Source organism: Colletotrichum paranaense (assembly GCF_030867605.1).
Source record: "Colletotrichum paranaense strain IMI 384185 chromosome Unknown Scaffold_2.1, whole genome shotgun sequence".
Lineage (NCBI taxonomy): Eukaryota > Fungi > Ascomycota > Sordariomycetes > Glomerellales > Glomerellaceae > Colletotrichum > Colletotrichum paranaense.
The window spans coordinates 3,313,667-3,327,580 of NW_026848960.1; the positions used below are offsets into that span (position 1 = coordinate 3,313,667).

Here is a 13,914-nt window from a genome sequence, read left to right on the forward strand (position 1 = left end):
TCGAGGCCTTTCTTGGTCTGGACCCCTTCAAGGACTGGATAGCAAGCATGTTAGTAGTGAAAAGAGACCATTCGGCCTCGGCAAGGTGGCATCAGATCACAATCAGAAAGAGATATAATCTTTCTGAACCTTGAAGTCAGTATCATCACCAGCACCATCGGTGATAAACTCCTCCACTTCGTCTGAGTCCACGTCGTCGCTGTCGACCGGCTCGTCATCGCTCGACAAATCCTCCATCTCGTCACCGTCCGCCCGTTTTCGAAGGACGCTTGCCCTCTCGCGGTGAAGGAGCTTGCAGCCCCTGGTTTTACACTTGCCCGTGTTGCTGAAGTCGGGGCACTCGAAGACGTGTCGCTCTTCGCATTCGCCTCCCTTGTCGCAGTAGCCGTACATCCCAAAGGAACGGCAGACCAGAGCACCTGAGGATACACTAGAATGAGCATAGGGACAAGTAGAGTTGGCACAATTGCCCTTGACGAAGTGAACGCAAGTCGGAATGCGCTGGGGCGTCAAGTCATGGGACAGATCGCAAGAATCCCCACTGGCGCAGGTTCCCTTGTGCAGCATCTCACGGCAAATGGCAACTTTCGTAGCATCGTGCTTGTATCGACAAGATGGTCCCTTGGCACATGAACCTAAAATGAAATGATGGTGGTTAGTGGAGTCCGGTATATCATACCCACTTGAGCAAGAAATCATCCAAATCTGTCGGATCGGATATTGCGTGGGCAATCGAATAAGATTGTGAGTAAAATACCAGTCAGCGAAAACATGCTGCAAGGCACGTCGACCTTTTTGACGCCAGTTTGGCTGGGGGAGCGACTCAAGTTAGCAATTGTCGGCCAGGAGGGAAGGGTTCATACCGTTGAGCTTTGAGCACACCGTCACGGTAAAGATTACCGGTCTTGCTTCGATGAAATTTGACACCCCCAACGAAGGCGACTTTGGGGGTAGCGTTGACTGGGTGTAGATCTCCTATACGATTGTAAGTTTGCTCCGCTGTGCAAGGCTGTAGTCGTAACGCACCCGACACCTTGATGAGCTTGCTGCCGCTGTTCGCGACACGGAAGCGAATGCCTTTAATCTCTATCTCGTGATTACCTGTCGCTGTCGGGTTAGTAGGAGTATGCGGTGCGCTTGCATTGCCGCTGTAGCGTTGGAAATGGCTGGCGAGCTGTTGTTGCTCGCGCGCGTCCTGCTGACGAATCTTCTGTTGGCGCGACGCCTCAATGGCCTTAACATGTGCTTCGTTGGTCTTGTCATAAACGGCCGAGTTGATCAGCGACCTCTGACCGCGGGTGTTCTTCGAGATCCAAGCGCCTGAGGAAGTGGTCGAGACAGAACCCTCAGCCGGAGACGACACATCGGAAGGAGGTGTTTGGGTTCCATCTTTGTTTACCACCAAGGACCGATGCCGAAAACCTGTCGGGCCTCCTCGGGTGGAGGGGTACGGCTGGACTCGATGCTTGTGAGGGAAGGCGCCATGTCGGTGAGTGTTGTCTGTGATGTGTAAGCGCAGGATGATTTTATCGGTCTCAAGATTAAACATACGACGAATATAGGAAGCCTGGCTGCTTGGGACCGATTGAACGCCAGCTTGCTGGGCCTTGTGAAGGTTGATCTTGCCTGTTTGCCACTACGTTAGAGAATACGCGCTCTTGTCACATGTGTCTGGTTACAGAAAAAGCACTACGTACCTGCAAGCTGGCCGATTCTGGCCAGCAGTTCTTGTTCTTCCTGGGATGGCATGTCCTAGTTTTGCAGAGTTGTACTGTCTTTTTGTTGTGGTGTTTCTGAGTTTTGCAACCAAAGAAATGCTGTTGCGCCTGAGGGAGTTGGTGTGTTTTTGCGAAGATGAGATCACCGAATGTTGGGAAGGTAGACGCTTTGACAGTGCGATCGGAGTTTCCTTGTCTTGGGCAGGTAGAGGGGACAGTGACCCACTTCACAGCGCTTAAGGCTCGAGAGGTAGCTGACCAATCTGCGCTAAGCAAGGTATGTGTGGCTGCTGGCCTGCTACTGCAAGGCTGTGAAAGAAGAAAGGTGCACGACCTGGAGCTTCTTTTCCTCTACAGCTGCTCCTTTTGAGTTCAGTCCTGCATTTTCATCATCGTCAACTGTGGTATCCGATTTGTCGCTCACATCAATCGCACTATCTTGCAACACTCAGCTCAGAAGAACTACGGCTTTATTGTTCTTGAGCTGATTGGCAGGACCAGCGAGGAATCGACCTCCTACAGCACAGCCCCAGGGTCGAAGCTCATCTAGCTTTTACAATTCGACAAGCGACACAATACAGCTTTCCTTAGTTCAATCCCGCGAAATGGCGTCAACTTGGGGTCTTCTGGATGATAAGGAGGAGCAGGAGTTGCACAAAACGCGACTGGTCAACATCGAGGAGAAGCCCTTCAAGCGCATCACCAAGCGGCTCACATCCATTTCGACGATTGTAAATGCCCACTCGAAACAGCAACCTACCCCTCCGCCCGAGGGCGCAAACGGCGACAATGACGCCGATACTGAAGTGAAGGAGGAGACGAAGACCGCTCAAACCCTGCGAGAGATTGATCAGATCAAAGACGACCTCACCCTCGACTTCGCCGCATTCGATAGCAGTATTGCCCGCCTGCAATTCCTCCTCGATGCGAATGTACGCGAGCGCGAACGCTACAAAGCTGACCAGCAACGCATTCTCGAGGAATGCCAAAACGTCCGAGACAACAACGCGCGGCTGCGCGAACAGCTGGATGGCGCCAGGGCGACGCTTGCCCAACGTAAGGAGTATGACAAGCTCGCCAACGCGCTCATGGCTAAGGGCCTGCGGCCGCGCGGGGAGCAGGAGTCGAACCTGAAGAAGCTCGAGGAGGAGATTCGCGACCTGGAGAAGGAAAGTGAGACCTATGCGGTGACGTGGCGGGAGCGACGCGATCAGTTCAGCAAAATTATGGATGAAGGCATGCAACTGCGCAGACAGATCCGCGACGAGAAGGAGGAGGTCGAGAGACGGGAGGGCATGAACGAAGACGGCGAGGAGGACGGCGACGCTTCTAGAGGGGGCAACACGCCTCGGCACGTCTCTAGCGGCAACGTCACGCCGCACCCAGACAGCGGTGCCGTGCCGAGACCGGCGTCGGCGCACGAGGGTCAGTCGGAGGATCAATCTGAGGGTCTCAAGCCTCAAGCGAGTGGCCTGGGCGGCTTTTCGCGATCTGGCAGCGCCGTCCCGAGTCAGAATGGCACTCCTCAGCCTCAAGATGATGATGAGGGCGAGATTGAAGAGGGAGAGGACGTTGAGATGGATGACCGCCATGATACCCAACTTACTTCGGGAGGCGATACGCCTCAAATCACAGTGGACGCACCGGAGAGCATGGAGGTGGACAGCTAAACAAATCAAGTGCTTCGCAGGATCCTAGAATAGTCCCTCAATTGAGATACCCATTAAATTAGGTAGCTGTCTTGCCTCTGACGCTCGCCTGTCCTTAACACAACGCAATCCCGAACCTCTTCTCATCTTTGATATCAGAACGCAGGGAAAAAGAAATAATCATAACTCTAAGCAGAGACGTCGTCTTTGAGATACGTCTTCTCCTCCTTGCCCTTTGCGAGCGCAAGTCTCGCCGTCTCCAGCTCCTCAGGCGACGCACCGCCGCTCTCAGCCAGAGCAATCTGCTCCTCCAGCTTGACGGTCGCGTCCTCGACGCGGGTTCTCAGCTCGGGGAACACCTTTTGCGTCTCCTCCACCGCGAGTTTCTAGTCCCCCCAAAGCCAGTCAGCCGGGGTGTTACACGCAAAAACGAATCACTGATACTTCGGAGGAGCGAGAACTCCAGCGGTAATGGTAAGTGACGGATGGGAAAACCTACCAGCTGCTTGAGCATGTACTCCCGGTTTCCGTCCTCATCGGGCTTGCCTTCCTTGATCTCATTCTCCAGAGTCGTGACCTTGCCTCTTTGCTGGATGAGTTCCTTCTCGTACGAGATCTCCTCCTTGAGGAGTCTGGTGACGGAGAGGGTCGCGACGGTGAGCTGGGAGGGGGGCGCCATGGTTGTCTGTTGGTGAGGTGGTGCTGATGAAGTTTTGAGTAGCGGCGGGGTGAAAGATTCAAGTTTGTAGTTATATCCGATGAATGGAGTTCAGTCTTCTGCGGTGGTGATGCGTGAGAATGGGGTCTTTCGGTGAAGTAAGGTAAGTCGAGGTGTAGTCAGTCTTGTAATTACATACCTTCCTATGTTTCGGCTGATTGCTTTCCTGCTTTTGTTTACTACACGGGATCCCGGCTGTTCCTGTTGCTTGGCTGGCTACGTCAAGGTGTACTCAGGCTGGTGCCTTAGAAAGGGTTTTGGTGGGGGTTTCACGGCGGGGTGCATCCCGGCAACCTTACCTCATCTCAGCAACCCATTTTGGGGAACTCGTCTTCTTTAGGCGACCATTCGTGGGCATCTATCTCTCAAGGCACCACGGATATCGCTCACCTTTTTGATGGATGCCTACTGCTCTCTGCATGCCGGTTCAGCTAGTCTCTTAGGGTGCAGGACATTACGCTCATTTATTGTGTGAGAGATATTGTGCCCTCTACATTCAGTTACCTAACCTAGGCAACAACCTCCATACCACTCAAATTATTGCCCTTCCAGAAATACACGTGTTAATGAAATTGGTATTTAGTTGATTGAAGTAATACATGAATTCCCACGTGTTAGAGTAAAGCTGAGACGACAATCGTACAATGGCATTGCTGGGTTTGATAGCCGCGTATGAAGAAGCCCATGCGTTGAATGCATTTGGAGATGATTTTGATATCTTTGCGCTGACAATCTTACCTATAACGAACCTTCAACCAAACTTGTATCTAATCAGATCAAAGACTGCAACAAGCACGGCACAAGCGCCATCACATATCATCTACTTTGATCTTCAGACTGGCTATATTTAGCGCTGGTTTACTGGAGCTGAATAACATGAGTTCATTCATCATCACTCATAGCTACAATATGCCACCGCAGCGAAACAAAACTGAGTAGTCTAAGCCGATGAAGCCTCCAACCCCTTCTTCGCAGCAAGCTCAACAGCATCAGCCGTCTCAGACAGAACAGAAAGGAACGGCGAGTGCGAAGACTTCAACTTCAACTTGGTCGCCTCGGGTCCCAGGAGCTGCTGCATCTGCTCCTGCGCAAAGTACGGAATCGCCTGGTCGTCCTCGCAGCCGACGTACATGCAGGTAATGTCATGCCAGGGCTCGTACGTTATTGTCTCCTCGAACGAGATGGTCGTATGATGCTTCAACAAGCTCTTTGCCTTTTCCCTTGCCTCTGAAGGAACGTCTCCGTAGAGGGGATCGTCGGCGGTCACGATATGGATCCGGCCGTCCTAACGTATGTTGTCAGCTCATCGAGACTCTCGGAGGAAGCCGGGAAGAAGGTTCCTTACCTCTATTCTCGTCCACGGGGGATACACATTGCCCGTCATGCTCAAGATGCTCTGCCCTTTCTGCCCCACAAACGCAGCGAGGTACATAAGTGTAATTACGCCGCCAGGCTTGCCCTCCGCGGCTCTCTGTTTGATCCCAAACCCTTTTGCGCCTTCGGCCGCCGCGAGACCGCCGTATGAATGAGCGACCAGGACGATCTGCCGACCTTGTTCGGCGAGCTCTTGCAGCACGGCAGCGGTGGCGGCCGCGTCGTCGTATAAGCCCTTGTTCGGCGGCTCAGAGCCGACGGAGTGATGCCTCACGCCGCGGGTCTCCCAGCCTCTTGTGTGTAGCTCGTCGCGGAGGTCTCGGAAGTGCTCTGGCGAGTGCCATGCTCCCGGGGTGAGTACGATGACGGGTTTGCTGGACATTGTGGGAGGATGCTATGGTTTGGTCTAGACTTTTCTTTGCAAACAGAGGAAAATAAGTCTGAGTAGATTACGAGAGAGATGAAAGTTCACGTTTCTACGGGCTCCATTGCGCAATGGCAATTGGCATTTTATATGAATTTCCGTGTCTATTTAGTCAGAGTGATATTGCCTTGGCGGGTGAGGCGTCCGATGTGGATCTCGGTCATCTTTCAACGTGTAAGCACTATTGACGATCTTGGGCATCGCGTTTCGAGACCAATCACGTTAGCGCCCAAAGTCCCAGTAAGTGTGGACTTTGTGGTCTGAGTAAAGTCGTCCTGTCAGACCTGCCCCCTCCCGCATGCGTGTTGATCGAGTTGCAGAATAAGACGACGGATACTCTTCTGTATGTAGGAATTGACCCCAGTTGCCGAGGTAGGTGCGAGCCGAGAAGTCGAGACCCCATTGTCAATACTACCGTGTCTGGAGAGCTTACTAGAGCTCCATTATGTTTATAAGCTTGTACAGTTGATGACTTACATAATTGTCGAACCTCGTTCAAAAGACTTGATTACACGTAGAAAATGTTCATAAAATGTACTGAGCTACTAGTTGTAGCAATGACTAACTACTTTGTTGTTGACATGCTGAGTGAAGATTTCCGGCTCTCACTTTGTAGACACTAACCTACTGAGACACAGTGTGCAATCTAGTTGCAGTTCCGCCATTTATGTTAGACACTGCGATTACACCATTCTCCTACGTGAGCTACTAAGACTTCCTGCAGGTTTGCGGATCATTTGATACATAATTAAGGCATGCGGTAAATGCTGCAAGTTTCTATTATGAGCGGGAAGTCTTAGAAATTCAAAAACAGAGTGTAAATATGTAAACTGTAAATTCGTCTAGGTTCCTTAATCATGAACCAGATATTATCAACGCACGCTACTTTTAAAACGGGGGTATCATCTTCAAGCACGCTCAAACCTCGACAACCTCTGCTCCTCCTCGTGATGCCTCTGGTACACCTTGCTGAGCTCCTCCAAATCCCTCTCGTGATCGCCGTTCCCACCAGTACTCCCAACACCATCAATACCGACAAACGGCTCAGACTCGATCCTCGAAACCATCTTCCCATCCTTTAGAAACAACGCTGGGTGGCACCCCACGATCGCCAAGAGCGCGTACCCGATAAGAAACCCCTCGAGACCGAGAAACAGTCCCTCTCCGCCTCCCCTCGCCAGCGGGCCCCGAAAGCCCTCTGCGTACTCGGCGACCCTGAAACACATCCTGCCGAACAAGACGACCATGGCGGACGGCACCGCACCGGCGAAGATGCGGAAACGGCCCGTCAGAGGTACGTAGCCCACGTCTCGGTGGAAGGTGGTGTAGCCGTATTGGTGGTAGGACCGGGCTGCGCGGAGGAGGATGAAGGCGAGGGACAAGCCCGCGGCGACTAGGGTCGCGAACTGGACGGCCAGCCCAGCCAAGACGATTTTCGCGCCCACGTCGTTGGGTGCGTACGAGTCCTGGGATGAGAGGGTGTACGGCACGTTTTGGAAGCCGATGCCGAGGCCTACGATTTGTAGGAGGAGGGCAAGGCCGTCTAGCGGGAGGAGAATGGTAGTGTAGAGCTCTGGCTTGATGAAGGAGTGTTCTGTGCCTAGTATCCGGACCATTGGTGCGAGGCAGACGTAGATACTGCAAAACAGAGAATCAGAATCAGATTCAGAATTCTTGTAGAGACTGGCACGGTATCACAGAAGAACTTAGACGTACCTTGAAGTCACAAAGATGGGGGCAAGGGTGAGCAGAGCCTTGCTCTGCAGGAGAGGGTACACAGCCCACGGATCGCTCCAGCCGGCCATGCGGTCCACCCAGCCGAGCAACTCGAGCACGCAGGCGAGGGTCACGATGACGGAGAAGGGGGTTGTTGCGTGTCGTTGCGTTGAGCGGGCGGCGACGGCGCCGTTGACGACGAGGCAGAGGGCCGAGACGGTGGCGAAGACGGCGCTGCCTGTTAGTGCCGGGCGGTAGCCGTACGGGCTGTCGGAGACGTCGCACGTCGCGAGCGTGCAGGGTGATGAAGTCATGCCGGTCGGTGTGATGTTGTTGGTGATGATGCGTCGGTGTAAGTGATTTTGGTGTCAAGTCGAGATCGAGACGGGCATCAAGTTAGACTCTTTAGAGCGAGTATCACACTCGTTCGAGGTCGATGAGTATTGGAGGATGAGAGGTGCAGTAACAACACCCACCCACATCGTTGATGGCGGTACCACCGTGGTTATATGTTGCAGCAAGCATCGTGGCCATGAGCTCCAAATACACAGGTTCCGATAGTATAACATTACAATCTCTCAACGATCCTCCAAGATCTACCAGATAGTCGGTCAGGCAGGCAAGGCTTGTTGGTGACAGGTGTAGCAGTGTCCGTAGTGTGGCCGTGTCTGCATCCTGCCTACCGCCAAAAGGTTCTAAGTTTAGAAACGGCGGTAGAAGTTTGGCGGGTGCTCTGCTTATTTTCGGGTGGGGAAACAGCAGGAAGTGGCAGTGCCGCAGCGAACTTCGCCGGGCCTTTTCACCGCAGCACCGCACGGAAAAGCGGAGATACGCCGGGGGGATGAGAGACAGCACGCTGGGCCAAACCGCTAGAGCTTCTACCTTTCTAGGCACCCGTAACCCCGGGGACTGGGTTGGCTGAGCCGGGGGACCGGTTCCCAGTGTCGGTTCACCAAAAGCTTCCTAGTCCAATATTTGTTCTAGCTTCATCTGAAGTCTCCTCCTTTCTCCTCTTTCACGAATGCTTGAAATGACATTCCCCTTTAAGCTTACTAGAAACTGACCCTAACGCCAAGCTAGTTTGCTTTTTCGAGGGGATCTTAACGGCTGCCTACTTCAACTTGACAGGGCCTCTGTACGCACCGTCGGAAGATGGACCAGGGCATCTCAGTGCTGGGCTGTTGGTGGCAGTCCACTGCGGCGCATCTAAGTTACCCTTGGCGCGCTTCTCCTCCAACATCCTGCCGCCTCAGCCCCCCTATCCAATGCAAGCACTACGCTAGCTTCAATATTCTTTTTGTACTCCGTAAAGTTTGCCAACTTGGCGTTGCCTTTGGCCTTGTTGGTCTTATTACCGCGCAGGCATGTATCGGAATCCTTACTATTGGTTCTCATAGCCGCTGCTTAAAGCAACCTAGGATTGGCCGAACACCATCGTATGCCTAGATCGTTTCACGGTTGCGGCGCTAGGTTGACGTGCGGCTGCTTCCCGATCAACGTCAGGCCAGCGGGTAGCTTCGCCTTAAAAGCCCCGGGGCAGATGATTGGTATGAATCTCGCAGTATGTTTGACATCAATCGATTCATTGATCACTGCTGCAAGAGATCCAAATCGTTTCACGTGGGGGTAGCCTGTAGGACAGAAGCATATTCTCAACAACCAAGAGGTTCCCTTTACCTAGGACTACAGAAATTCATCAGCAGCTGAAAGCTACTGACTTCGCATCATAATTACGCACCCTCCTCTGCCTCTGTCTCCTCCTGAGGAACGGGCGGGGCCTTTTCCTTCTCCGGCTTGCGACCAGTGATGCAGTAGCTATCTCTCAAGTCAGTACGGCGGGGCAAGAGAAACAAACAAATTTTGGAAACCAAAGCACTAACACCGGACAGTATGAATGATAGCTCTTGTTCTTAAGGTCATTGCGAACATCAATCAGGAAGACGTTGACCTCATCGCGCGTCCACCCGAGCACGCGAGTGAAGGCTGCCATGCATGTGGCTTCGAGTGCAGAACCGAAGTTCTCCAGCGTCCACGCCCCGAGCTTCTTGTATCTATTCATCTCCATTAGCCATTCGTTCTTTAGGCGACCTGTAACTCGATAAGGGGGAGCGCCAGTCTCTGCTCGTAGCTTACCTCTCATCCTTCGGCCAGGAGTTGTGAGGCCACTTGTACATGCGGAGCTCGACGTCAACGAAACCAGCCTCGAGCATTTTCGTCTTCATGGGAGGTGCCGAAACAAAAACGCGACCCGTCCTTTCAGAAGCTTCATTCAAAAGTTTGACCCATTTGATGACCGCGGCGTCTTCGGGCAAGAGGCCATCGTCGGATTTGGCCATGAGCTCGGCTTCGTGGAGTTCGAGATATCCCCCAGGCGCCAGGTTACTGTTTCCATCAGCAAGTGAGTCGCAATAGGAGGAAGGCATTTGTTGAAAAAACTCACTCATAGCATTGCTTGATATACTTATCCCAGTCGTCAATAGCTGCGCTCATGAATCTGCTGTGGATGTAATCGAAAGGCTGTGTGTAAGTCCAATCTTCCTCGAGATCGTCAACCTCGAACTTGACATTCGGAGGCACACTAGAATACCATGTTAGCACTCGCCATGGATGTTATAGCAGATGGGCTCTTCGTACAAGTCAGCCCGTACAGGCGTGAGGTCAACGCCGTATACCTGGACATGAAGTCAGTGTCAAGCTCTTGGACCTCCACCGAAATACGCTGAGACAAAAGTGAGGATTTCACGCACCTCTGATTCAGGATGCAAGTCACCAAAGTCCATGGCCCAGCTACCAGTTCCACATCCAAGGTCAAGCACTCGTCCGACCTTTGAGCCCACATCATTTGGCGGCGCCACACCGAGTCTGCCATCCAGCGTGTAAACAGTGATTTCATGCTGAAAGTCTAGATCGACTGGTCAGACGAAGAATTTCCTACAACGCAGTTGATGGGTTTGCCACAGCGTACCTAGTCTTTCCCACTCTGTTTCATCGTTGGGCATGACATATTCTGTTTAGAAAAAGAAGGTCAGTGGTTCCTCGGTGTCTCACATTGCTAAACGATTTTGGACTCACTGCCGTCCTTGTAACGATGATACGTCCGGCCGTTTTCAACTCGGTATTCGAGAATGGAGGCACTGAGACTGGTAGTCGAAGATGCCACGCTCTGAAACAATTGAATCGCATTAGTTGAATACCAAACCTCAGCAGGTATACATCATGCTTGATAAACTGGTCTGCATAGAGACTGAGCTGGTGCGACGGCCGCGATTCAACTCACCTCCAGTTCGGATTCACTGTGATCGGTGTCCTGTCGATATGTGAGCAATCTATTTTATGCTATGACGGTAACACAAATACCTCTGCATCAATCACGACTTCATGATCGATCTCGGCCATGATTGCGTCCTAATCGTGGGTCAACTCTGGCTGATGGACAGATAGTTTAGTTTGTCTCCTCTATATCTTGCTGGCTCTTGGGTACGTCAATGAAGCAAGAAACCCCAACTCGAGATCAATACTTAATCTCATACCAAGGAAAACCATCTGAAAGAAGAGCCGACAGAGGAACTGATGGGGATTTCGCTTCTTTTTGTGACGAGGCACAGCCAATTGTGCAACCCCTCTTTCCTTGGCCAGATGAGATGCAACCAACAGCCAACAGCCAACGACCCACGGAACAGTTGCCTCTTTCCCCTGTCTTCAAGGCCACAATGTGGATCACGTAGAAAAACGAAGCGAATAAAAACAACGATACGCGCCAAAGTGTTGTGACTGCTCAGAAAGGACGCATGCATTCCGAGCCCCCCCGGAAACCTTGCCAGTGAGAAACCCCGTATTGCATCCCGTTTGGACTCTCGCCTATGCACCCACCCACGCATGCTATCTTCTTGGGAAACCCTCTCCGGTCAGACCGGTTCAATGGATAGCCAACGATTATGGTATTCCTTGATCGGCTTTCTTTGTGCGCGCGTGATATGCCAGGTCCTGGTTATCTTCAAGGGGGGTGATCATGCTGTCCCTTTGTCCCGACATCTTCAACAAGAAAGCCAAGAGAACAAGGCCATTGTTCATTGCAACACACCTAGCAGATATAAATCACCCCAATTCTACACACCAACATAACTATTCGTTAGAATTTTAATACTTTAGTATCAAAACTTGGGTTTCTTGAGTTGAGCTGCGGAGCTTCACGACTAATGGATCGCATACTTTGATTTTGAGATTTAATAAATAGCGTTTGTCGACCATGATTACTTTGGGATTATAAAGAGCAGATGGCCTCCGAAAACCTCCAAATTTGGCGATATGTCAGTAGCGTGCACTACGTTTCAGCAACTCGGGGAGATTCTGGAGGACTTCTAGTAAATCCATTCTTCGTTGCCCTTAATCGTACATCATTGTGTGACTCGGGGTATGTCAGAGTGAATATGCCTATGCCTGCTAACGTGCATGTGAACGTCAGAGATACAAGAATCTTTGTTGGATATCGTAAAATAATCTCATGATGTAAACGCAGTAGTCAAGCGCTCCGCCTCGCGGCTATGTAATTGTATACCTCCCATATATACGATATTCTTCTTCCTAGATGTACCTACGAAGATACATGTGTATGAATCCAACCTTCTACGGTCTCCGACCTATGATACAGTATCTTGCAAATGTTCGTTAGTGATCTGACGTACGATAGCTACCACCGGAGCTAGCTCACAACTCACATTCGAAAGTAAGCGTGGTAATCCCTATTCCTCACATCGTGGCGCACATTAATGAGGAAGCCCTCGACCCTCGCTCGAGACCACCCAAGAACGCGAGTAAAGAGAGCCATACACAGCCCCTGGAGAGCACTGCTAAAGTTCTCCTGTGTCCAGAGGCCTAACTTCTTATACCTAATATCGTCCTTAATACTCAAGCTCTCACAAAGGTCCATTTGCTAGTGAAAGAGGGATGCTTTGGGGGAGTCGTTTGTGCATTACACTTACCTATCTTCTTTTGGCCACCCATTGATGGGCCACTTGTACATCTGAATCGAGACGTCCACGAAACCAACCTCGGTCATGAGACCCGCTAGCGCTGGTATATCAACGTAGGAACAGCCAGCGGCTTCGGCGCCAGATTGGAGGAGTTGTACGTATTCTGCTAATGCGCAGTCCTTTGGAAAGGTGCCGTCGTCGGACTGAGGGTTGATGTCGGCATCTTGGACCTCGAACCACCCGCCGGGGTTAAGATGGCTATTCAGCAACGCGAAGGCTGTCATTACTCATCGCTGTTCTCGAGGGAATGAAGAAGGGCAAAAGAGAGCGAAATCTTACTCGTAAGCGGATTCGAAAAACTTTCTCCAGTTGTTAATGGCACCTGTCATGAACCGACTGTGGATATAATCGAATGGTTTTGAGTATGTCCAGTCCTCGTCCACGTCGTCGATCTCAAACCTCACATTTTCCGGCACACTGTATTCGAAGGACATGTCAGTATCAACGAGACGCCGTCATCTGACACCCGCTGGCTCTCTTACTATTCTGGCTGGTTGGGCGAAAGATCTACACCATAGACCTGATTGCAGCGTCTGGGTAAGGAGCCGGCCATGAGAGATGTATGAATGGTTAGAATACCTCAGCTTCAGGATGCAATTCGCCAAAGTCGATGGCCCATATGCCGGTTCCAGTCCCCACGTCGAGGACACGCCCGACCTTGGCATCTTCGTCGCATGGCGGGGCCCGTCCCAGTTTATCGCCGATTGTATATGTGAATATCTCGTGCTGCATGTCTAATTCGTATGTTAAGCGATTGCAGAAAAGGAGTGAGCCGTCAAGCAAACCTAGTCTGTCGCTCTCTATCTCATCATTTGGGAGTACATATTCTGATCACATAGTTGTCAACCGGGGAGCTGATACACCATTGTGCTATGTGAAGACACGGAAGCTAGCTTACTGCCATCTTTATATCGGTGGTAAGTCCTGCCATTCTCGATTCGGTATCCTAGGATCGATTGGCTGATGCTCATACTAGATGAGGCTATGCTCTGCGATGCCATTAAAATCATGCCTTTGGGTGTGGCGATGTGCCAAGGCTAACCTCAATTTCAGAGCGTTCGTCTATTTGCTGCCCTTCTGCGTCAGTTTTACATCTCTTATGAGACCAATGGAGAGGAGTCCATACCCCATTATCGGCAGCGATGACCTGATATGTCTCCCACATCGCGAGTGCCCGGGAGACTGAGCAAGAAGGATGATGTGAGATGCGGAGTTGCTTGTATACTGCAGCATCGGCGACGCTAAATATTGTAAGATCAATCAGGAACCGTCCGGTGGTCTCTTA

The 13,914-nt window shown here is 51.5% G+C and overlaps 7 protein-coding genes across 7 annotated transcripts; 1 reads left to right on the forward strand and 6 right to left on the reverse strand.

Moving 5' to 3' along the window:
- Positions 1 to 102: 102 nt before the first annotated feature.
- Positions 103 to 1,749, reverse strand: CPAR01_03009 (uncharacterized protein; the record flags this gene model as incomplete). The annotated part of the gene is made up of 7 exons (XM_060487296.1): positions 103 to 621; positions 680 to 705; positions 758 to 810; positions 864 to 975; positions 1,027 to 1,500; positions 1,552 to 1,626; positions 1,698 to 1,749. The coding sequence occupies 7 exons, from the start codon at positions 1,747 to 1,749 to the stop codon at positions 103 to 105; spliced, it is 1,311 nt and encodes a 436-aa protein (XP_060354624.1).
- A 574-nt stretch (positions 1,750 to 2,323) lies between these two features.
- Positions 2,324 to 3,388, forward strand: CPAR01_03010 (tho complex subunit 7; the record flags this gene model as incomplete). Its single annotated transcript, XM_060487297.1, has 1 exon — positions 2,324 to 3,388. The coding sequence occupies one exon, from the start codon at positions 2,324 to 2,326 to the stop codon at positions 3,386 to 3,388; it is 1,065 nt and encodes a 354-aa protein (XP_060354625.1).
- Positions 3,389 to 3,555: 167 nt separating this feature from the next.
- On the reverse strand, positions 3,556 to 4,046 carry CPAR01_03011 (tubulin-specific chaperone Rbl2; the record flags this gene model as incomplete). Its single annotated transcript, XM_060487298.1, has 2 exons — positions 3,556 to 3,753; positions 3,867 to 4,046. 2 exons carry the CDS (start codon positions 4,044 to 4,046, stop codon positions 3,556 to 3,558), a joined length of 378 nt encoding a protein of 125 aa, XP_060354626.1.
- A 979-nt stretch (positions 4,047 to 5,025) lies between these two features.
- Positions 5,026 to 5,841, reverse strand: CPAR01_03012 (uncharacterized protein; the record flags this gene model as incomplete). Its single annotated transcript, XM_060487299.1, has 2 exons — positions 5,026 to 5,370; positions 5,431 to 5,841. The coding sequence occupies 2 exons, from the start codon at positions 5,839 to 5,841 to the stop codon at positions 5,026 to 5,028; spliced, it is 756 nt and encodes a 251-aa protein (XP_060354627.1).
- A 950-nt stretch (positions 5,842 to 6,791) lies between these two features.
- On the reverse strand, positions 6,792 to 7,913 carry CPAR01_03013 (sphingoid long-chain base transporter RSB1; the record flags this gene model as incomplete). The annotated part of the gene is made up of 2 exons (XM_060487300.1): positions 6,792 to 7,521; positions 7,600 to 7,913. The coding sequence occupies 2 exons, from the start codon at positions 7,911 to 7,913 to the stop codon at positions 6,792 to 6,794; spliced, it is 1,044 nt and encodes a 347-aa protein (XP_060354628.1).
- Positions 7,914 to 9,329: 1,416 nt separating this feature from the next.
- Positions 9,330 to 10,995, reverse strand: CPAR01_03014 (TAM domain methyltransferase; the record flags this gene model as incomplete). The annotated part of the gene is made up of 10 exons (XM_060487301.1): positions 9,330 to 9,414; positions 9,480 to 9,650; positions 9,733 to 9,981; positions 10,040 to 10,177; positions 10,234 to 10,271; positions 10,347 to 10,510; positions 10,565 to 10,606; positions 10,672 to 10,762; positions 10,877 to 10,906; positions 10,957 to 10,995. The coding sequence occupies 10 exons, from the start codon at positions 10,993 to 10,995 to the stop codon at positions 9,330 to 9,332; spliced, it is 1,047 nt and encodes a 348-aa protein (XP_060354629.1).
- A 1,315-nt stretch (positions 10,996 to 12,310) lies between these two features.
- On the reverse strand, positions 12,311 to 13,794 carry CPAR01_03015 (TAM domain methyltransferase; the record flags this gene model as incomplete). Its single annotated transcript, XM_060487302.1, has 7 exons — positions 12,311 to 12,485; positions 12,579 to 12,827; positions 12,909 to 13,046; positions 13,112 to 13,149; positions 13,209 to 13,363; positions 13,528 to 13,666; positions 13,756 to 13,794. The coding sequence occupies 7 exons, from the start codon at positions 13,792 to 13,794 to the stop codon at positions 12,311 to 12,313; spliced, it is 933 nt and encodes a 310-aa protein (XP_060354630.1).
- Positions 13,795 to 13,914: the final 120 nt, after the last annotated feature.